Source organism: Larus michahellis, chromosome 6 (genome assembly GCF_964199755.1).
Source record: "Larus michahellis chromosome 6, bLarMic1.1, whole genome shotgun sequence".
NCBI classification, from domain to species: domain Eukaryota; kingdom Metazoa; phylum Chordata; class Aves; order Charadriiformes; family Laridae; genus Larus; species Larus michahellis.
In genome coordinates this window covers 8,602,636-8,626,655 of record NC_133901.1, presented here as the reverse complement: position 1 = coordinate 8,626,655, position 24,020 = coordinate 8,602,636, and the positions used below count along the sequence as shown (strand labels likewise).

The 24,020-nt window shown below is 42.3% G+C and overlaps 1 protein-coding gene across 1 annotated transcript in view; it reads left to right on the top strand.

The window, feature by feature from the left end:
• Window positions 1-1,016: 1,016 nt before the first annotated feature.
• Window positions 1,017-24,020, top strand: part of SCHIP1 (schwannomin interacting protein 1) — a 183,183-nt gene continuing 160,179 nt past the window's right edge. The window contains exon 1 of the mRNA XM_074590519.1: window positions 1,017-1,467. Coding sequence (XP_074446620.1) covers window positions 1,459-1,467 — 9 coding nt within the window. The 5' untranslated portion in view covers window positions 1,017-1,458. The remainder of the gene's footprint in view (window positions 1,468-24,020) is intronic.

Sequence of the window (24,020 nt, the reverse complement as noted above, 5' to 3'; positions counted from 1 at the left end):
CTTCCTCGGCATCGCCTTCTGTGTCACTAATGAATTCTTGTTTGTTTGTTACTGTTTGATTTTCTTCCCACAGAGGACTGATTTATTAATAGAAAGAAAACAAGCAATAAAGAATCCCTCCAGTTATTTAGCTTAGCTTGACTCTTTACTCCTCTTTGTTAGCTAAATTAAAAGCAATCCAAATCTACAGGAACCTTACTTCTAATTTGGAGAGCTGTAATTATTAGGAGCTATATTTACCAAGACAGTGAACTTGTAACCAGATTTTAAATGAATGCATTATCAGAGTAGGGAATAAAAGAAGCTGAATTCAGTTAGGCAGTTTAACCCACACTGTGTGGAGCCTCTTCTCCCTTTTCATGCCAAGAAACTGTTTATTTACAAATTTTTCATGAGTTGACATTCACTTTGCGTACACGACTGCAAAATATCTAAACACAGCAGACTGCACATCCCTGAGACATGCTGGAGCCGGGGTTTAGTGCAAACCACCAAAATTAACTGTTTTCATTACCAGCATTAAAAACAACTGATTTTTACATTTTCTGCAAATTCAGATCTAAACACTTTCTTCATGATCATGGTCACTTATGCCTTATGGAGTCTTTTGACCCGTATATGAAAAATTTGCAACCGGCAATATTTCTTCCTCATTATTTCAACTATGGACTGGTTTATTTTCCGTCTATTGGCTGGAAATGCATAAATGTTTGGACAAGTTTAGTCTCAGTACGCTGACACTTTTGCCACATGCTTGAAAACATGTGAATTATCTCTGTAAAATGTATTTTACCTTCCTGACAATGCTGGGGGAGGGGGGGGGAAACAACTAAACAAATTTGTTTATGTGCCTAAAGAGCATTTTAAAACCCTGTGAATCCACTTTGATACATAAAAGGAATTTGAGTGGCCACTGTGCCTCCGTGCTGGGTTTAGTAAAATTCACAGTAAATGGAATGAGCCATTTGAAGTTTGTGCTGGCACCTTGGCTTATATATTTATATGTGTGTGTGTGTGTGTCTACATACCTACCATGCTATTTAATTTTTGATCCAGCATTGTTCCTAGATGAGCCTTGTAAAATAAGCCGAGCTGCAACCTGCATGTCTTTGCAGAACGATTAGTGCAGGATCCAAATCCGCCTGTAAATTCAAGTTTCCCTTCATTTCCATCGCTATACGTCTCTGAATGACAGCGAATTCATTCCTGCGCTGGAGACTTGCCAGAAGTTTCTCATCTCGCTGTCTGTGGGCTGCTCGCTCCCGCTCTGGCTCTTTTTTTTTTTTTTTTCTTTGAGGTTTTTCTGATGCCTATAGAGTGAGCTCAACTCAAAGGTTTGCAGCTTCACTCTCGTCTGCTATTCTGTAAGAGCCAGCCTGGGCACTGGTACAGTCAGGAGTAGTGTGTGAACGTCGGATTTCTTCCTTATTTCCCTGCAGGTGACACTGAAACTTCACAATGCGGCTGGTAATGTATTTCATTTTCTAAATAAATACCTAAGCGTTTCTCTTGTGCAGCTTTGTCGGCTTTCGGATAGACCGGCTTTCTTAGAACTAATTAAATGAAGAGATGTCGGGGGGTGGCGGATGCCTACTGGGACATGGATGCTGTTTGTTTTACTCGCCAGCCAGAGATGTACAGGCAGATTTCCTCAAGGAATCTTAAATCAAGCAGCACTTTTTCCTTTAGATAAAGAGGCTTGAACAAATACAGATTAGCAGATGCGGTTCCTAATGTGCACAGAGCTGCAGTAAGTTTATTAGGGAAACCGAAATTTAAGGCTGTGTTATGTTGTAGGCTCAGAAAGGAGAGAATCGTCTTCATGTGCTAACAATTTAAAACAGTGTTTAAAAAAGATGCCTGAGGATTTCAGGGGGCTCTGCTGAGCAGTGGTCATGCTGCTGTGGCAGAATTTCTCTAGGTTTAACTGCCCTCTTCTTTTTGCTCTGTAATTATTGGGGGAAAAAAAACGTGTCTACGGTTCCTGGGGTAACCCTACAGGGTTTTTCAGCTTCGGTATTCAGCAGGCATTTCAGCTCCTCTAAATACAAGTCCTTGAATAATAAGCAGATCAATGTAGGGCTCCTGTAGCCAAGAGTTCAGCTGTTTGTCAACATGTAAAATCTCACAGCTTTTGTCGGGTGCGGTACAGGCAGCTCGCTGGATTCACATGAAGTCATCCAGGAAACGCTGCGGGGACCAATCCTGGCTCTGAGCACGGTCAGAGGAATGAAGTAATTAATCTCAGATTGATTTTTTTTCTTTTTTTTTCTGTTGGCATTCCTAACACAGTGGTTGTAACAGGCAGAAATTTAGTTTGGAGGGGCTAGTTGCACGCATTTAGTATGAAAGCTCTTTTAAGAGCAAATTCTGCCTGTCTTCTTTTAGCAATACTTCCCTCAAGACTGGCTTAACGCAGTGTGTTATCTGTACACCTGATGCAAAACTGTACATCATCTCAGTACAGTGCCGAGAGAGCCCACGAGGCGTTTTCATTTGCTTCTGCTTACAAACAGACCACTTAAATGTTGTATGCATCATTACAAAGCTATCCGTCAGAAGGCAGTGTATTGAAATGACGGCATGTAAACACCACAGGGTAATAAATAAAACCAGGTGCTATTAACTCTGACGAGACAGGGCAGGCTAACATGCTTCTGAGACAACACATGAGAGTTAAAGCTAATTGCGAGTGGTAGCTGAGGCATTTCATGGGAAGGTTTCTGACGCAGCAGGTGAGGATACGTCCTGCGCAGGCAATTCCTCACCGCGTGGCATCCGCTGCTTCCCTTAATAAACTGGGAAAGGAGGAGGAGGTTTAACATGTTGGTATTGATATATCTGACACGACATAGAAGATACGGCTCTTCGCTCCAGTGTGGGTGGGTAGATGTAAATAAGCAAATATTGAATTATCATTTCTACAAACCTAAAATTAATCTGAGCTTTTATGTTTTCCAGCACAACTTGTCAGACAATGTAAACTAATTTGCTAAATTGCACAGGAAAAAAAGAATGCATTAGGAATATCTGATTTGCATAGAGCTGAATATATTTTGATACCTTTTATTGCCTGCTTCAAGTTTTCCAGCTTTCCAAGATAAACTCTATGGGTAGCCTTATAAATAAAAAAAAATTACATAAAGAACTTACCTTAGTAGCCAGATGCTGGAATTCATTTAATGCTCACAATGCAGTACTATAAAGCCTCGTGCATTGTGTCAAATACTTTTCTCACCTGCTTGCACCATGCATTTCGAAGTGCAGATACTATATGAGACCGTCACTTGCCTTAAATCTCTGGCCTCTTAAAACTCTGATTTTTATGTTACTTGAGGTTCCTGCAGGTTCTTATGCTTGCAGTTTGTGGCCTCAAGTAATCTCAATAAAACCAAGGAGACTATTTATGCACCCAAGGGCTAGATCATCTGGTTTGTGTTTAAAAGCTTATATAGGCCTGAAATACAGAAATGACATCAAATGCAAGGAAAATGTCTCTGCTTACAGTAATTTCCCTGGATGCCAGAGAAAATACAGTAATAAATGCCATTGTTTATTAGTATGCTCTCTGAAGTCTTACTGTTTCAGAATACCTGTAACAGACTTGTAGCTGTTTGTAGGCTTCACAATAAAGCCAATATTTAACACTTTTTTGCATCTGAAAACCCTGCGTTGTAGCATCCTGGAGCATTAGAAAGGCAGTAATTCAGGTGGATGGGAGAAGTGTAGCCTTCAGGTGTTGTCCCAGGTTGCTGTGCTGTCCGCTGAACGACCAGGGCTGCTACCTGAGTTCAAATACACTCCTCTGCAACAGGTTGGGTGAGTAAATACAGTGTTCAAAATCACCCCCGGCAATGCTAGAGGTAACATGAAAATTTCTCATGAAGCAACGGTGTTGTCAGGAGTTTAAGGAGTTTGGTCATGAGACAGATGAAGTCAGCTCCGTTCTCCCTGGATTCAGCAGAAGGTAGATGGGGAGACATTTTCATTGAGCAAGGTCAGATCCTTTGAAGAGTATGTGATGTGTTTTTGAGAAAAAGCAGTGTTTGGGAAAATATCTACTAAGCAAGAGTAACAATCAGGTCTCTTCTTCAACATCTCTATAAGAATGAGAGAGTCAACTGAACTTAGACAATACTTCATTTAAAGGTACATCAAATAAGTGAAGATAGACATGGACTAAAATTGTCCTCAGGAAAACTGTGAACAATGATAAATTGGTGTTGGTAGGCTAACGTGATATGGCTTGTGCGTGGACACTGACACAGGCCATTAAATTGACGATCCAGACTGAGCTGTTGGGAGACAAAGTGGAAAGAAACTCCCAGCTCATACAACTGGGTGCATTTCCCAGGCAGTCTGCATGATGGATGTAGAAACACCTTGAAGCAAGAGGCTTCAAAGCAGAGGCAGCTACCTTTGAGTAGGCATTTGACCCCGAGCATCGCCTGTAATGATGCATCTCAGCCGTGGTCAGTCCTCCTGCTGGCCACAATGGCTCAGAGGAGCTCGCTCCTGGGAAGATGCTAAAAGTGAAATACATACGATTTGGCTAAATAGGAAAGGATTTGGAACATAAACCACTCACCAATCTGAAACTCTGTAGTTTTCACGGAAGGTAATTGCGAGGAATTATCTATTGTGGTAGGAAGAGATGTAACGAATAAGGTGATAAAGGCATAGATATGCTGAATATAGGAATTTTTCCTGTTGTAGGGTCTTTGCTATAGTATGCAAAATAACCTCTACAGGGAGCCAAATGAAATTTTACTACTTAAGCGCCGAAAAAGAGCTGTGACAAGCTCTGTGCCCAAATGAATATGGCACATATTGGATCAGGCAACTGGATTTATTTTTTCAAAATCTCTATTGCCATTCTGTGGCAAAAGAAATTTGTAGTAAAACTCAAAGTTATTTTCAGAATTCAATGAGGTGTTTAAATAGGGCTATTAAATTGTAAGTGTTTAAAACATCTATAAAATGTAGGTGTTCAACAGGACTATTAAACACAGAGCGTAGCTGCGGTGCATTTCAACATCAGCAACACCGTTCAACCTTTCTGGCAAGAAATTAGAACAATAAAACCAGGAGAACATGGTAAACTTCTCCAATAATTCTTGCCCAGGACTGAGAATATTGTGTCTGATGCTCTGTGCGAGCCGGCTGGATGTGGAGATTGGTGTAATCAACCCAGCATGCCCAATTTTAACTGACATGTCTGAAAACAGCTAAGCTCCTTAAATGCAAAGGCATTTGCAGGAAAGTGCTCCCGAGCCCTTTGCCTCTCTGAGGGGTGGCAGCACGGTTGCCAGTCACTTTATGGAATTACCCGAAAGTACTTGTAAAAACACTCTGTAGCATCGGTACACTTTCCAGCGGCACGAATCCACCGCCCCCGCCAGCAAGAGATTGTGTTGAACTCTCTCCATCCAAAACTCCCGTTCCCACCCAGGCAAACGGCACAGCGGCAAGAAGAAATTGAATGTATCGGTGGTCTCTGAGCACGTTTCCTTCCCAGGAGGTTTAGTTTTTGCAGTGATTCTGAGGTTTTATGAAACACTCTCATCTTAGTGCGTTGAATACTACCTCAGTGCATCAAGTTAAAACCAAGAGAGGCTTCTGCTGCAGGGTTTTCTGTTGTAATTACTCTTATTGCTGCAACTGAAATACTTGTAATTAGCCGCAGTCTGGTTGGCTGAGGGTGTAGGAAGCCAATTACTCAGGTGCCAATATCTCCACCCTGATGGGGGGGAGCCAGTGCTGCTCTCTTCTCTACCTAGCCCCTCAGGTAAGACACCTCCTGGAGTGGGGAGAGGGCAGGTTTGCCTTTCTGTTGCCAGATGTTAGAGCCTCTGCCTTCTGTTTCGCCATTGTACTTGAGCAGTGGTGGGGAAAAACAGGTAAGAGAGTGTTATTCCTCTTCTTGGAAGGGCTAGCGATGCGGCTGCTGCACCTGCTCGCAGGAAAGGTATCTTCTGTGGTTATTTATCTTTCGCATTTGCACCTTAAAAGAAGGAATCTTAAAGCTTGTCGGGGGGAAAAAGTGTGTAACTTCTTGTATAGAAATATCCTGCAGGCTCTGGAGAGAGATGGCTGCTTTTCTCAGGTACTCCCTGCCTGCGCTTGTCCCATATGGGTCTGGTGTGCTACTGCGTTCCTCCTGTGGCTCTCTGGAAAGCAGGTTTTGTCCCCAGGCTGTGGTGAGGTGGGAATGGGAAAGTCCATTGAGATGCTGTTGGGCAGAACCTGCTTTGCTGAGCAAGTAGGTTACAACCACGTTGTCTATGCAAAGCTTCTGTGACTCCCTGTCCTGGATTTTGTGACTGGAAGCTGACTTACCTCCACAGACCCTATAGCTAGTGCGTTGTCTTTGATTAGATGTCAGTAGGATTTACCTGGCCTGGCCGCGGTTGCCTCACTGCTTCCAAATTTAATGTCTGTGTTTGGTCAAATTTTTATACAAGGGAATGGACTTTGTGATGTTGTTCACACGGTGTGTTTGTCTCCCTGGAGAACACAATGTAATATTTTTATTTGGTGATAGGTATTTGCTAAGTTCCAGATTTGAGAGGAATCAGTTTCCACTGTTCGCAAACTGGTGGGGGAAAAAAAATCAGCAGCCCTTTGTTGTTACTTGTACTAAACCCACAGAAGCTCTTCTGTCAGTGTGTGCTGATACTGGGAAGGCTGCTCTAGTCCATGCTCTCCATCGGCTACAGCCTCACGAAGGGGTGCTGCCAGGACCTCCTGGGCACAGATGGGACTGAGGAAGGTCCCACCACAGGTTCTCCCTGTTGGAGCAAGACCCACCAGGGATGGGCTGTGATCAGATCTGGAAGGAACCGGAGGTTTAGCCAGGGAAAGGGCAGAAAGGTCCTGCCTCTTTGACAAGAAGATATATAGCATTTTGGCACCTGGGGACATTGCAACACCTGTTTGGTACTGTTATAATGAAAGATCTGTGGTACTGCTGTTTCCAAACCATGGGTGAAGACAGAAATCTCCTGATATTTTTACGGAACAGCGTTACCAATGAATGGGTGCAGGTATGAACTCTCATCTATAGCCCTGATGAAACTTTTAACGTGGGCAGCGCTGGGGCTAGAAAGTTTGTGGTGGTGAAAGATGGCTGCACCCATGCCTGGGTTGGCTTTGGCTGTGCCAGACCCTCCTGCTGAGGGACTGCAGTGTGGCAGCTTTGCGTCCTTTTTATACCATCTAGCAGTGTTCTGCTACAAGCCCTGGTCTTCTTGCTTTGCGTATCTAGAGCGTGAGCAGTTTCTTTCATCTTGTGTCTGTCACTTGCTGTTTGCTCTTTCAGCGCGGAAGATGGCTCCTGAGTCCGGGAGCTTGGCTAGTGTTTCCAGCAGCATCAGCTGGTGTAATGAAGGATAGTAGCTCTGTCCACAAACCTGCTCTCTCCCACAAGAGGGGAAAAAAACCAACGAAACAAACTGGGAAGTTGAAACAGGTGATTTTTTTTTTTTTTCTTCCCCTCTGTAGTTTCAGGGCAAAATATTTTTCATTTCCTGTACTAAAGATTCGTTGGGCAGCGCTGTGCCTCGTGGAAGAGTTGCAGGGGTTACCTGCAACCAATTTAATTGCAGATAAAAAAATACCGTTTGCAAGCTGCTCCACAGTAACATTTGAGTGAGATGTGATATGGTGTGGCACTGTCAAGCTTGGTATTAATTTTTAATAATCTTTGGTTACCCTTTCGATGGATGCCTTCCATAGAATATTAGTCCCTGCCTTTTAGAGCTCCAGCTTTCCTGCTGGATAAATTGTACGGTAGAAAATATCTATTTCCAGGGGCTACTTGTTTGAAAAAAAAAAAAAAGGTAATGTGTGTCTCCTGTCCAGAGGCATGTCTAGTTGCAACTACTCAGGACAGAAGTTTTTGATTATAGAAACTATAAGTTGTTCCTAGTCTGATAGGAATGTTTTGAGAAGCTCCTAAGGAAAAGGTAAATTGATTTGCAAGAAATGGAAAGATTTCTTTTTTCTTTTTTTAGAAGAAAACCTAATAGACTGCTTTGTAGGCTTTTCTGTGCTAGCTTTGTTTACTAGAACAGAAGCATCTTCATACGATGCTATTATACATCCAAAAATGCAGTTTCCTACAACTTACAACTCTGCCCACTCTCAGAATGATCGGAAAGGAGGAAAATCCTTTTGGAGTGACCTTTTCCCCCCCCTTCCACAAGCCCTACCATACATTCATCCATGTTAGTGAGTCCTAACTTCGGTGCGTTAATTTAGCGCATCTTGCTTATTCTCGATAAGCATGAAACAAATTAGTGCATGTTAACACCTACTGCCGTCCTGCCTCAGATTGCCTCTTGGCAGATATCCTCACATCAATTTCTGCAGCACTGGAGGTAGCTGAGCTTGATCTTTCTTTTGCCGTCCTGGGCATAGTCCCAGGAACATTAGGTTTGTAAATCTTTCAGCAGAAATAGCTGGTGATTATGCTAGCCGCCTGCCAAAATGTCCCTCGCCAGGAAGCGGCAGGAATAACGGCCACACCTCGACAAATGGCCTAATGAGCTGAATTCACATCCATTTGGAAACAGGTTAGTCACGAGTGCAAAGCAAACACAACAGCTCCTGTATTTCCTTTTAGACTCTTCTTAATATTCTATTCTCTTGCTCTTGGTAGGCCAGTTTTGAATAAGCAGCTACCTCTGTGTTGCTATATGAGTACCAGTCAGACACTGGTGTTACAGGAGGAGCTCAAGGGCTGACGACGGATGGCCTTTACGAGTTCCCCAGTTGATCCACCTCTGCTGGTGTGATGTGGCCAGCTCTGACAACGGCCCACCTTGCGTAATGTAAGGTATTGCAGGCTTTCATATTTAAACCAGGAAATAAATGAATCTTATGAAAGCACAGGAAAAAATAAATATCTTGAATGCAAGCCCAAGGGATGGGGAGATCAGCAGGGCATCACAACCTGCAACAGTGAAGGGCAACCAAGGAGGTTCTTGGTGGGCTGTTCCCATCACTGACCTGTTGGTACCTGTTGCCGACAGGAGTGGGTCACGGTGGATGTGCCTCTGTCACCAGCTGTAGGACTTCTCTTTTCCTTCTTGTTTTCCCATCCTTCTCCAGGATGAAACTGCAGCTGCAAAGGTCACCAGACATCAGATGCTGCAAGTCACTGTTATTATCCTTGGAAGAAAATTGCATCACTTAAGCTAATTACCAAATGGCATTTCTCCTCTGAAAAATTACATACCTGGGCTCTCTAGGAACACAGAGTGCACAGCTTTGAAAGCAAAGTCATTCCTAAGGCTTTTTAAGCGATGTGATTTAGTTAACCTACTTCCTACAGCACAATTAAGTGTAGCTGAATAATGGCTATACAGGAATGACCTTTCCTCAAAAAAAATCTGTTCCTCGTGCATTTGGCATTTCACTATGAAGGTTTGCGCAGCAGCTGGCAGGCAGTTAGTGCTCAGAGAGTTACCCAAGTCGTTCCCTGGGAGGGTGAGCTCCTCTCCGTTCTTGATTTCGTGTTGGCTGCAGAGGGGTTGGCACGCATGAGCTGCCAGCCAAAGCGTCCTCCCTTCAATTTGTCAGCTTCATGGAAAGCAATGGAATTAAAATCTTTGGGGAGTCAGACACAGTTTGAAGATGGGGATGTATGAGAGCGTTGCGTGGTCTACAGATATCTGCTGGAGGGGATGACAGGCAGAGCAGCTTCTAGGTATTGTTGCTGCTTTGTGGTTTTTTTTTTCTCCCCCCCCCTCCTCTTGTAAGATTATGGGTGAGCAGATTGTTCCCCTTTTGTATGTTCCCAGTAGGTCATGTCTTACTCTGGATGAATTCTTGCACAAGTCTGGAGGTTAACAGCAGCGGTACAACACAGTAAAAGTTTCTTCTTATTTCTGAGAAATTTTTAAAGCCAGATGCAAAATTCTTCATTTATCTCTTTCTTTCCTGTGACACTTCCACGTCCTTGTTAATAAAATAAAACTCCTCTATCAGTACAAGCGAACAAGTTTTGAAATGCCGTAGTCAAAAATCAGACCTCAGTTCTTATTTCTCAAGCCGGTAGATTGTCTCTGAGTCTCTAGTGTGAATCCCAAAGGCAGGTTTTAGTGTGGCTTTTTGCTGTCAAAAAAAAGTACTGAAAGAGCAAAACCTGAAGAGGGAAGATTGGCTAAAATCGCACTTTGCAGATTCGCAGAGCTTTTTGCATCAGATCTGCTAGCAGGGTCAGATGAGATATTGTTGATGCATCAGTATTAAGAAGAGCTTGCTGTTTGTTTTCCAGCTCCATGTTTTGCAGAAATATCCTTGCTTCTCATTTTTAATGAAAAATATATTTCTGGTCTTCCATGTTTGCAGAGGATAGCTTGCAAACGTGAAGCCCAAAGGCTCAAAACCCCAAAGGCAAATAATGCATCAATATTTACAGCTGTTTAGAGTCACTCTTTTTTTTAATTGAGTTTCATGACATTTGGTGTTTTGGTTTATGGATTTTGAATGATAATATACTGGTTTTGAAGTATCTCGCAAATTACTAAAACCGGATCAGATATTGTAAGTTAATCATAAATGTTATAAACTGCCATTTGAAAAAAAACATTTTTTGTTAACATAGAATTATATTTTATAAATCCTGTTTTGAGAGATTTCCTCCCCTCTCATAAATTACTTGGAAACTATTTAAGGAAAGAAGAAATAGAAAGTAAAATTGAAACCTTTGATGTCAGTTTTTCTCTATTTTTATCTTTCTCCTCACTTTTTATCTCTTTCCCATTCCAAGTCTTTCATGCAGTGACTAAGGACAGCATTCCTTGTCCTTTCTATAAAATGTAGTAGATGGTAGGCTTATTTTTAACTATTGCTATATTGTCTAACTGTCTAGATTTACCAGCCACTAAGTGTGTTATACTGGCAATGTGCAGGCTCAAGGAGGAAAAAACCTCAATCTATCTGTTGTTTTGTTATTTAAAAAAAAATAATCTGTCTCTTACTGAAGCCACACCTGGGGGTGCTGTGCCGGCCATCGTGCAGAAGCACCCCCAGTGCAGTGGTGGCAGCAGTAGCCTGGATCCCAAGCGGTGGTGGCCAGGGCCACCAATCATCCACTCCACATCGCATCAGCTTAGGCGGGCTTATGTCCTTCTGTGGTAACCTATACATCACGTTATCCTTTCTCCCTACACACCTGGACCTGTTTTGCCCTTGTCATACTGATGAATTGTATCTTCTCCTGACCAGGAGCTCCTAAGCCCAGGGTCTGTTGTGTGAGAGCACTTCTGGTCATATTTGAATTTGCTGCTTATTTTCCAATAAATGCCAATGTCAGTCCTGAAAATTGCTGACCTACAATCCCTGTAATGTGACGGAGGGTTTATGGGGGCTGCTATTCTCCATCCCCTTTCTGGTGGGAGAAGGTCCAACGTTTTCTCAGGGGATGGGAAACTTTCTCTACAGCCTGGCTGGCCCGGTGACTTGTCTACAGGCTGTTGCTTCTCAGTGAAGGAACCTGGGTCTAATATCTCAGCTGCAGGAACATTGCCATCAGGTTTGCATGTAAATCTAATTATATCCTCTGGTGTCTGTAGCATTTCACTTGTTAATGGTAAATTTAATCTGCCCTCAAGTTCACCAAATTTCAGCTTTCTTTATGGTCTCTGTTAGGTTTGACTGAATATTAGTATCATCTGCAAATCTTGCACTCTTGCTGCTCATCTGTTTTTCTATATCAGTAATAAAAGTAATATGACAGAGCTCTGTGAAGCTCTTTTCGAGCTGTGCAAGTTTTGCTCATTTTATTCCTGAGTGCTGCACATGTGAGTCCTGATATTCAAGCAGGGAATTCATTCACATGCTGTGTATAGCTCAGCTACCCCTCAGCTACTGCCATTTTGTCCCTCTTTCAGAATATTATTTACACTTATAAAAAACAGTTGAATAATATTTGTCTAAGTTTATTTAAAAAAAAAACAATGTAAACCAGCTGCTTTCAGAAATACATGGACGCTTCAGATGAGTTTCCTATTAATACTTTAAGCAGCTTCAATGAACACTCTTTTTAAAGTACTTGAAGTGTTTTATATGCTCATAACTGAATAAATGAGCAGTTCTTTCAGCAAGCTTTTGTTTAAGACAATATCTGCAGCTTGTGCATCTCCTGTAGAAATATATAGTTGCAGGATGGGAGTCAATTTTAGGTGATTCTGCATTTGTGCCCCGTGGCAAATAGTCTTGATTCTGGTAAAAGGTTACTGGATTTTAGGCATATCTGAAAGAATTTATTTTCCTTTAACATAAGCTCATTGCACAAAGGTAATTTGGTACCAGCAGCACTCCTGGGTGGGCAATTTTTGATTTATATGGAAATAAAAGTGGCAGAGCAATACTATTTCTTACCTCTGGAAGCATCTCCCCTGCCGTTCTTGTCATTCTGAACGGGGCCGCTCTCGCTGGTTCTCACTGCATAAACTCAAATGCTCAAAAAAATTAATGTTGCTGGTCCTGTAGTATCTGCGTCTGTACTGAACTTAAATATACTTCGTTTGCTAGAGCTGGGTTTGCTTCACTGTTGTCCTTGCTGTCCGGTCCATACACTGCTCGTCTGAATTTCACAAACATGCACGTGTGGTACACAAGGTATGTAGAATATCGCCATCTTTTCACGGTATGAGAGGGAGCAGGGAAAAAAAATAACTCTCAAATCTCAAATTAGCAACAGAAACCCAAAGGCTTGTTCTCTTTGTTCTCATTGAAAGTAATGTCTCATTAACAGTAATGCTGATTTTTCTGTTGACCTTACCAGGAACAGGCTGAGGCAAATGAGAGCATTTAAAATTCCCTTCTGTATATTTAAAATAATACTAAGATTCTAATACTAAGAATTAGTATAGACCTATATAATTCTAATTACATTAGAATTCTTAGTATAGACCTTAGCATCAAAAAAAGGTGTATATTTTTGGGTCTTAGCACTTCAGATTTACTACGAAAACTGTCATACATCACAGAGCAGCTGAGTTATCTTCTCACTTTAGAAGAGACATATATCAACATCGGGCCAGTCTGGCATGTCCTACCTGTTTTCATACCACCACGAAGAGGCAGAAGGTGCTTTGTGTAGCTAGGCTTATCTCTCAAACATGAAAGTCCTACTGGTTTTGTAGACTGGGTGGGATTTTTGCCTTTTAGGTTCGGTAGGTGATTTTTCAAATGTAATCCAAATACGTAGTTGATAATAATAATCTTCTGTGTTCCTTTGTTTGGATGCTAGCTTAATGTGGTTTTGCATCTCCTCATGGTGTGATGGACAGGAAAACCTGGCTGGGTGAGCAATGGATCTTCCTTTTAGCTTATCCCTCTGGAGTCAGTGAGTAACTTTCAGAGCCCCTTGCTTGGGCTGCTTTCAGGCAGCCCGTCATGCATCCATTGCTTCTGTTGTCTCCTTGCTTCGTTCACTACTTTTGCCTGGGAAAGAGCAACGTGTCTTTATTGCAGTCCTTCTGTCTGTTTATTTTTGTCATCTTGTCTTGGATGGAAATTTTCGATCAGGGCAAATGCTGTCTTCAAGACTGTTTCAACTACACAGTGAGGGTAGTTGCCTTTTGGGCACTATTGTAATGATTGCTTTTTTGGTTTGTCATTTTTTTCTTTTTTTTTTTTAATGTTTTATTTTAAATCCACAAGAAAAGATCTTTGGTGCTCTAATTTCCTATTCTGCTAGGAACCTAGAGAGTGTAGCATTCAGTTTTTCTACGTTAGTACTTATGTAGGTGCACGAATTTTAGGGTAATATTTAAATAGTCTACCCTCTTTTTCCCTCTCCCCGAAACATCCCAAGCTACTAACGCCTCTCTACTTCTTTCTATGGGAAACACAAGAGGCAACTCGATAAAGCCAGCAGTGACTGATGGGGCATTTTCCATCGAACAGCAACGCGACAGTGGTGGTTATTGATCTGAAACGTGGGCAGCAGCGTGATCGCTTCCAAATCCCGATGGAAAATGTCCACTTGCAAAGGAAGAGATGCTAAAGCTGGCTGGGAACACTGGTGTGTTTTAGGCTCAGCAGAGGGCCAAAGGGTGTATGTGTGTGTAAGCTTCTCATGGTCCAATTTTTGCTAAGCGTTTCAGCAACCTGTGAGACTTAAGTCAAACTCCTCATCCCACTCACAAAAATGGGATCTGCTTATACATAAACAATAAAGACCCAGACTGGGTAAGATTAAAGCAGAGTGTTAAAACTGAAAGATATGTCCCAGGCAAAATGGCTGATCTTAAATTATCCATTTAAAAACTTTGCTGCTCATAGAAAATGATTCTCAGTGGAGGCCTTGGTTAAGTGCAGGATCACAGGAAGCATGTGGACACAAAATGCAACTAATTTTAAAGTGATTGCGACTGTGGGCAGGCTTATCTTTTCATGAAGTCTGAAAGGAAGGTAACTTCATCTCTTCCTTAGTACGAAGAGCACCAGCAAATTAATATCGCTGAAGCAGAGAATTTAATGGCTGTTCTGCAAATTAAAAGCTACTTTCTCCTTAGGTTTATGATTTGAAGTAACGTTTCTGAGTGAAGTGTTGTAATTAAAAGTAAAACAGAGGCCTGAGGATGATAGATGTGACCCGCAGCGTTCGCATGCTGAGAAGTCTGTGTAATTTTTTCCCCAGCAGAAGGTAGATGGGAGATTCATCATCAGGACAGCAAACATATTCAAGCAGGGGTGGGGGAAGCAATTACATGGAGACCTGTCACTAGGAGAAGCCTATGAATATTCTTACACAAATTTTAATTTAAAATATTGGTTTAATTGTCTGTTGGGGAACTTCATGTTCACTTCATAAGCAAAGCAATGAGTTTGGTGATGGATGTGCCCCGTCAGACTGGGAGGAGGAGTTCTCAGCGTGAAGATGAAGTGGCCTGAGACACTGAGTACTAGTGGTGCCTGTCACAACCCTAAAAATAACAGCATTAAGTAATTTAGCATCTCACATTTATAATTGAGTATGACTTATCCAGTGATCTCTGACAGTGTAAATTGTATTGCACTAGAGCAGCTCCAACCAGTGGGCAAGATTAATGGACATACAATGCGAAGAGAAGTCTGAAAACACTTTCTTCGTACAGAAATTAAAAGGCATTAATTTATCCATAAAAGGCGTAAATGTTTGAAGACATTGGCTTGCTAGGAGTGATAACATGTATAATAACAGCACTTTTCAAGTTTATTACTGTTTTCGGTATCACAGATGGCTGCAAATTGTAGGGCTCTCTTCTATTGTGTCTTTCCCCTCTGCCAAATTAACAAAAGAATGTTAAATCTTGGCTAGCCTTAATATGGTGCATATGTTAACGATGGAAATTGCTTCATTGTGCTGCTAAATTGATGGAAGCAAGACAAGATGTGGGGAAATGTGTGTGTTTTAGTTGGTACTGGGTATTATTTTGGGATTCAGACTTATGTTCTGCACATAGTGGGGCTCTCTGGAAGATGAATACATTTGCATTTCATGTTTGCCAGCACATTTCTGTTTTGAGTGCTTTCATGTTTCAGTTGCTACTGGGTATATTTCGGGACAGAAACTTATGTTCGGTATAAACTGGAGCTCTCTAGAAGGTGAATAACTTCATATTTGGCAGTAGGCTTCTGTTTTGAGTGATTGCATCCCAACTGGCCACACAGACACACATTTCTGATCAATGTGTTGCTTTGAATCATAAAGAGGCGATTGCCCTGATCTCAGCCTGGCCTCTGGTGAGTGGAGAGGCAGACTACGAGCAAGTCCCTGAGAGAAAGCAGGGCTACAGCATGCAGGAGGTTATAGCTGGCCAAGCCATATGTCACTCCTTGTGGATTTTGGAAAGTGTGTAGGTGAGACGAGGGACTGCAGATAGATGAAGAACAATATCCTAGCTAATGGATTTGAACACTAAGGGGGGATCTTGTTATCTGAGCTTGTCTCAATGACAGTATTTGTGTGGGGGTCACTCAGGTCATGTTTCAGAGATCCTGGTGTTATCTTTGCTCTTCTGAATGCTCAGCTAATGACTTTGAGGTCTGAACAGTCACAGTCGCATCTGAAATCTGTAAGTACATCCAAGTATTCTCTGGTTCTCCATCCCTGCTCCCCGCACCAGACTGTGTACCTAAAATGAAGAAAAAGCTTTGCTCTTGGTCTCTCTGTGCCTCTGATTCACTCTGTGAAATGGAAATTGCTTCCATTTCTTCCCCAGACTGGATAATGAAATGCCCTGATGATATTGCGATGAGCATATAGGAAAGACCAGAAAGAAAAGTAGCGATTCAGGCCGAGATTTGAAACGTACATGCAAAGATGCTGGTTGCCTCACCAAACAAAGAGGAGAAAGCAAGCCATATAGAATAGAATATTGTTTATAGAATAAAAGAGCTTTTTGTGGAACAGTTGTAAGTTTGACAGACTCCATCCCATGGAATAGGTTGGAGGTGGGGTAGAGTTGAGGCAGGCACAAGAGCAGTATCTCTGCCAGTCCCAACCTACTTTGGACCTCATTGAAAGAGGTCACTGGGCCAAGACAGCAGGGCACCTGATGAATTTTGGTGGTCAGCATAACTTTCTATCCTTGCTCTTTCAACTGTGTGCTCTTCATAGTTTCTCTGTCAGTTTGCAAAGAAGATGAGGAATTCTTATACATCCATAGACAGAAAGATTTTATTTTTTTTTTTTTTTTTGTAGGGACTGCCATATGACATGGAAGTCTTCCCTTGTAAAACCAGTAGAAAACTGGATATTTGTAGTTTCTTTTGAAGAGACCTGGCTCTGCTACTGGAAAATGTTTCCTACTTTTATCTACCTGTGGTTTAAGGAAAGCAGACCGATATGAGAGCATAGCCACTTTGGTCTGCACTGGTTTAATATTGCTTTTGTGTCGCTCAAGTTGCTCGTACTAAAAGTCTTAAATTATGTGTTTAGTGCTTCCTTTCTGTTCATTTTTGGCTCAGTGAGAATAATTGCATTGCCATTGTACACAATTTCTCAGAGAGTCAGAAACTGGGCTTTCTTGGAGACAGTCCTCTTTATTGTTCAACAAAACATAGCTCTGTTTTTATTTATTCTGCTTTTGAGCCATTCCATAAGGCATTGTGTGGCAGACAGGTATGGGGAGGGTATGAGAAAACTCCAGGATTTTCTTGTCATATTGACTTGCTGATCACAGTGACGTTCTCATATCTGTGCCTGCGTGTATATGTACAAGTGCATTGTACAAGTCTGAGCAAATACATTGGTCTTGGTATAGATCCCACTTCAAACCCCATCTGGAATGGGAATGTGGTGATCTCCTGAAGATCCTGAGATTTTTCTTAGTGTTTATTTTGAGCTGTGGCAATATGTTTGCCAAGTAAAGACCAATGCACTAATCAAAACTTGATATAAGTAGGTTTCAATGACAAAATATTTGCAGGGAGGTATATTAAGTTTTCCTGGAAGTTAACAAATTGAGCTAAAAGTTAAAGCTGTTTTCTTTAAATAATAAAGAGCTGAACACATACTTTGTGGAGGGTTGGTAAGAAAGAAGAAAATCGCTGATACTCTATTCATTTCAGCCTGCTTGGAACACAATCTATTTTTTATTTTTCCTTGTGAGAAAATCCAAACGTAACCAGAAGCTCTCCTTGACCTTCTCACACCGGAGTAACCGTCCAGCTAGGTCTGCTAATGGAGTTCACTTTAATACAGTAATGTTGCTGTTTGGAGCACGTTTAGATATGAATTATGGCCATGAAGAAATCTTTTTCTGATTCAGCTCTTCCACCTGAGGAGCTGCCCTGTACAATCGCTGAGCCCGCAGCCCAGCACTGCTCTGCAGGGTCGCCCGCGATCCATCACTGTGCATGGGCACTGCCGAGACCTCGGCGCGAGCAGCACAGGGAGCTGAAAGGAAAACCCGCGGTGTGTTGCGATATAGTTTATGGTAGTAAGCAGATTTAAATTATGCAAATTACTGTCTGCACTGAATCTGCCATCTGGAAAAAGTTATGCATACAAAAATCTGTCGGGGCAATGCAAGGGACAGAGTATCATTGAGAAGGGAGAAGGGTTGATGGAACAAAATCAACCTGCTCTAGGAAAATTTATTCGCCTGCTACAGTCCAGTGGTAAAGCTATTCTTCTGTAATAGCCAGTTTAATTTAGTAGGACTGAAACAATTGTTTAAAGCTACTTTGGAGTTTGAAGACTTCCTTGTTATCAGGACCAGATAAATGCTGGTTAGGATGCAAAGAAGGAGCAGGAGGGAAAGCTGGTATATTGAGCCGCAGGTGTGCAGGGACCAGTCAGCAATGTAAGGGTAGGTGCAGAGATGAGACCTGGCTTGAAAATTTTGGGGCAGGGGATAGGTTCTGCAGCCATCCTACGTGTAGAAATTCTTGAAGTAAATGAGAATTAGAGAGGTAAAAGGCTACAGCATTTGCCGCCTCTCTAGCACATTAGCCATACTGGTGTGTCTTGGGTCAGAGCAGACAGCTCTGGTTCCTTCTCTTCCAAAGCAAGAGCCCCCATGAGCTGCAGGAGTGTGCATCTTGGAGTTGCTTCACCTAATGACACATGCTTTCTAGGCAATACATTCCTTTATGAGCAGGTATTGCCTTACCTTCCCAAGAGGTCCCAAGACCCCTGCAGAACACGTTACAGAAATCAATGTTTACGGGGGGATACGGACTTTTGGGACTGCCTATAAAGGCAGAGTTTTGTTCTTCATATGCACACGAATAGTAAAGCCTCTTGGCTTTTCAACAAACCCACTTGCATGTTTCAACTCGGCTACTTTTGTGTGCCTTCAGTTTAAGGAAGCAGCAGGCTCTCAGTGATGTGCCATTCATTACAAGAGCAGCACAGTACGTGTATTAGTAATATTCTATAAAGCAGAGCAGTAATTACAGAATGCTTTGTCAAATTTTATTATCTGTTACTACAAAGTATTGTGCGCGCTATTACAGGAACTTGTAGAGAAACCTTACTGACTGCACGCCTATTAACTCGGTAGGCACGGCGTTTAATTTAAAAAAATAACAGTTGGAGACTGTCAATGATGCTCCCAGACAAAGTACGCCAGCTTCTGCTGCAATGCAGAAGGGAAACAAATGTTTCCCATTTAGACTTGGCATACTGTAACCCTACAGAGCTGACTTACCATGATAAACTATTGTCATTGAATTGTATTCCCACAAGCCGTTACTATAGCCTATTTAAAAAGCGTAACGCAATCTCATGTATTTCTAATTATTTGTGAGATGAAGGGATAAACGCTTCACAGTGCTATTTTTTGCTTACCATTCTCATAACTTGCAAAGCAGCTCTGAGTGCCTTGGCTCTTTCCATTACTGTTTATTAAACTGCTCTTTAATGAAATGGGTCAGCAATATCATGAGACACTGAGCTTTTACCTTGGACTGAAAAGTCTGTATTAATAGCTCTAAAGAGCGGGTTGCTGGACAGTGGAGGAGCAGCATCGGTTTCTGAGACAATAATGCTGGTTAAATTGAAGATTACAGAGCTCTGAAGAGGGGAGCCTTTGCAGCTTGGTGTTTTAGCAGACTTGCTCTTCGCAGCATACGCTCACTTCTTTGAGGATTAGGTTGTGCATTGCCGAGCTAATGGACTGGCAAAGTTGCTCTTTCTTTTGAGGCAAGCTATGTGTGGCAAGCTTTGAAGAGAGTATCAGTAAAGCCTGTTGAGGCAGGGATAATGAGTGAGGAAACACCTCACCCCCATGCTACACGCTGCGAGTCACTCCCGCCTTCTCAAAGAGCCTGGGCAAAGTGTAGCTGGTCAGTGGGACTCACGCAGGAAAGGACTAAAGGGATAAATCAGTGCTTGTGGTGGAGTCCAAAGTCTGTGCAGTAATTCAAGCTCAGATTCCTCAGTTCATCATCTTTGATCCTTTAAAAAGACCAGCAACAGTACACTCCACTGCTGATTAGTTGCCACCATAGCTCATGCTCTTAGAGTGTGGTGCTTCCTACTGGAGCCTGTCCTAGAGCTGCTCTTATCAATGCAGCACAGGGCATGCGTTCTGTTCACCACTTCCCCCACCGTTACTGCGTTTTGTTTTGTGGGGTTTTTTGTTGTTGTTTTGGTTTGTCGTTGTTTTGTTTGTTCTTTTTTTTTAAAAAAAAAAAAGCCATCCAACTTTCTTCACAGAGAAAAATCTGTAGTCCTCGCAGGCAGTCCTAGAAGATGGATGACTATGCCTGTGCTCGATGCCGCTAGGCCCCTTTAGGAAACTTCACCTGGGAGGATTTGCTGAAGCGTGTCCCCTTTGCAGGGTGCACAAGGGCCAGCTCACCTCCCTCTGCTTTCTGCACTGCCTTCCCACGGGGCATCAGGTCAGGCTCACCTGGACAGCCCTTAAATCTCAGTTGCCAAAAAGAGACGAATGCAGGTAGAAAATGAGGTCAAAATAATAACGGCTGTATGGATAATCAGTGACCAGAGCCATTTGCCTGTGTATGTGATGGGTCCTCTCTCTCTTGAAGTCCTCCCATTAAGGTTTGGGGGTCTGGTTTCTGCCAGAGGTGTCTTTGCTCGGCCAGGGGTTATGGTCTTCAGTGCTGGACTGGATAGGAGAAATTCTGTGTACTCTGTCAAATAGCAAATGAGACTAAGCAATCAAAACTGCTTTATGTCCTTAAATATCCATTATGTGAACCTGCTACAAATGGGTGGCTTTGTGCTTTGGTGTAAGAAAGAGCAGCCTGTTCTTCTAGCTGGGTCAGTCTCTAGGTTCTAGACAGGTGATGGTCTAAAATGTGCTTTGACTATGTTTTCAAACTTTACAATATTTAAATAGAAGGATCTGATAGGATAAGAGTAGCAAAGCTTGTTCTACCCATGGGAAGAATCAGGCCCAGAAGAAAGCTCCTCCATCGGCACTGTCAGACGGGGCTGTCACTCCAGGGTGGCTCACAAAGCCCACGCTACTGATATTCAGGTTTTGAAAATGTGCAGCAACCTAATGTGCGATGGCAAGAAAAGTAATGACTCTACCGTAGATATAATAACTATTGATTAAAGGTATTGTGCTACTTCTCTGTCTGCTGAAATTAGAAAGGGAAAACATAAGATTTAAATAGAAATCCATTTCCTTTCTCAATAGCTTTTTCTGCCTTTGTGCTAAATTTAGTGATAATTAAGTTCTCCCTGATTGTAGCAATGTGCTTCCTTCTCCTGGTAGCTCTTTCCCAGTGGTCAGTCCTTCTGCAGAAGGACAAGAGTTCCCCGGTATCAAGTAGCATTGTAACAAGCAATAGTTTATGTTATCCTGTAGTATGGGGATTAGTCTGAAACAAGTGATCTAAGTAAAACCATTCTCTTTGTTAGAGGATTTGGGTTTCTTGAGTAGGTAAGAAAGCCACCTTGAAAAATACCTTCATTTTCCTCTAAGATTCTAACAGGAAAAGCTTCTGTTTATAACAGTGATTCACTTATTTGTATAGCTTCTTGTATTCTGCTATGAAAGCAACAAATAATAAAGAATCCGTGCCAATTTGGACTGGAACCTCGACTGATGAGAGCAAGGCTTTCTTTTGGTAGTTTGCTCTTAAATTAGAAAATTTAGAAATTTAGAAAAATACTTCATCCCAGTTGTGGTTGGCTTTTTTTGGTGTAGAGATGAGCTTGGCTGTGCTTGTAGAGGGGTGCAGCAATTCTTATTCATCTCTTAAGGAATCACAAGTCCCCCTGTAAATGAGCATCATAAGAGCACTTCGGCTTTGTCGGTTGTTTCTGGCTGCTGAGGAGGTGGTCTTGGGCTAGAGGCACCTCTCCGATTCCTTCTCCAGTGGGAGAAGGTGCTAGGGAGGCTCGGGTCTCAGCAAAAGCTGCTTGGGCTGGGATTGCAGTGCTTTGGGGTGACAGTGCTGTTGCATTTTGTGTTGGCTTCCTCTGCCTATAAAAATGGACTGCCCAGCAAGGGAGCGCCCAAAGAACCAGAGAAAACCCTTGCCTATGAGAGCGACTTGATGCTTCTAGGCTTAAGTCCTAAGTTTAAGTCTTACGTATCATGGTAGCTTGTAATGCATTACAAAAGAGTCTGATGAAGAGATATATGCTTAAAATCAACCCAGTCCATACCTCCCTTTCACATCGGGGAGCCCAGCACAGGGGCTGGAAGGGATGGTTTTCCTTTGCATGGCTGGTACCCAGCAACAAAACGATCTTTGCAATCTTTCAAATGATGAGCGTTGGCTGGCTCTGAGAGATTACGTAGCATTATTGATCTGACCTTTCCTTCCCATGGCCAAAGTTTATCCACTTGTAAAGAGGTTTCTGTAGAAGTAGTGATTTGACCTTTACCGCTTTCAGCAACCCATGATAAATGGAGCAGGTGAACACCCAGTGCCAACATTTGCTTTTTTTAAACCTGAATCTCCAGATTTTGACAGATATATCCTGTTAATACTGCAGTTTCCAGAGATATAACAATAGCATTAAGGCAGCATCTTCAACTTAACATTTATATAACATTTCACTATAGCTTCCACCCTCACCCCACCATATGCACACACACAAACTGAATCTGTTGGGATGTGACTCTCTGTGACCGTTCGACCTTTTCCTCAGCTTTTCAGTCAATAAAGTTCACTTCTGTGACCTTACTGTAGCTTGGCTGTGGTTCTGTGTTATGATAGTGGTATTTCTTACATTCTTGTAGTACGAAACTTGGCAAAAATGGGATGTTTCCCTTGTAGGCTCAGCTGTGAAAGATCTTTCTCATAATGGGGTAACTTTAAAAATTGCAGGCACTATAAAAGCACCTTGAAAAGAAGAGGTATAATCAGGCAGGTTCTTTCATGTGTGAACCTAAGGGCTCTATCTTGCTTTTTGATGACAGAAAATTTCAAACTTCTGGTGAACTGAGTTTTTGTCCTTTCTGCCACTTAGATGGAGGAAAGATGTAGGCATTTAAAGGAAGGTTTTTGCTGTGCTCTTGCTGGCATTTCATGCTTGTGAGTTCAGTCATATTCAGTTTTGCTCTTGTGACCCCAGCGTAGAGGCTACCGTGTCCTTCATGGCAGAGACCTGTTCGGTGATACCAGACAGTGAGGAAAGGGGGTTTGTTGCCCCTAAGTATTTGGGTTTTCTTTTACTCAGAGTCATTATTGAACCATTTTTGTTTAGTTTGGAGAAAGGGTAAATATGGAGCCCCAGAACGAGATCATGTTAGTATTTTCTAATATAGCTTAGGAATAGCCAGTGCTGGTTTTTCAGTGAGTGAAGAGTGGTGTATTTTTGACTTTTTGCACAGTGCGTTTTTATTTTTTGTTGGGTGTTTTTTTTTGTTGTTTGGGTTTTTGTTTTTAAGCTGTCCAGAACCTCAAATTATTATTATCACAGCCTGCAAGCTGCAGCCGTATTGCATCTTGCACAACAAATGAAATGACAGTCCCAGCTGCATAGGATATCTCAAAGCAAACCCGCATAAATGTCCTCTGGACTATCCAGCTTCTCACACTGTATCAAAGACTTCAGTCTCTATGCTCATTGACCAGCTAGGCTTCTCTTAGAGCACAAATTAATAGGCTCATTAGTGGAAACGGAGACTACGTGTTCTGCCTGCTTGATTTACTAATGGTCCTCAGGTGTCTTTCTGCTGATCCCCACCACGTAGTGAAAGAGGTGGAAAATATTTACAAGAATACATTGCGTGGTTTTTGTCTTTGCCCTGGCTGTTGCTCAGAGAGTATGTCCACCATGGTCTTCCACTTGCCCTCAGGGAAAACATTGCTCGGAGGGGTGCTGTGGCTCGGGAAAGGAGGAGGGAGCCCTTGATGTCCACCAGCAGCTCCAGTGGGTGGATCAAGAGTGGCCCAAGGCAGTTGTATTCCCAGACCAGCTCCATGCCATTGCTCAGGATCTTAATGGGACTTTTGGGTTAGGGCCAAATCCACATCCTTGAAATGGTGACAAACCTCAGTGTGAGGGGCTGTTTTTACCTTTCCCAACTGACACCACCTGGGGCTGCTTAGTATGTACAGTTCTTTTGCTTGTG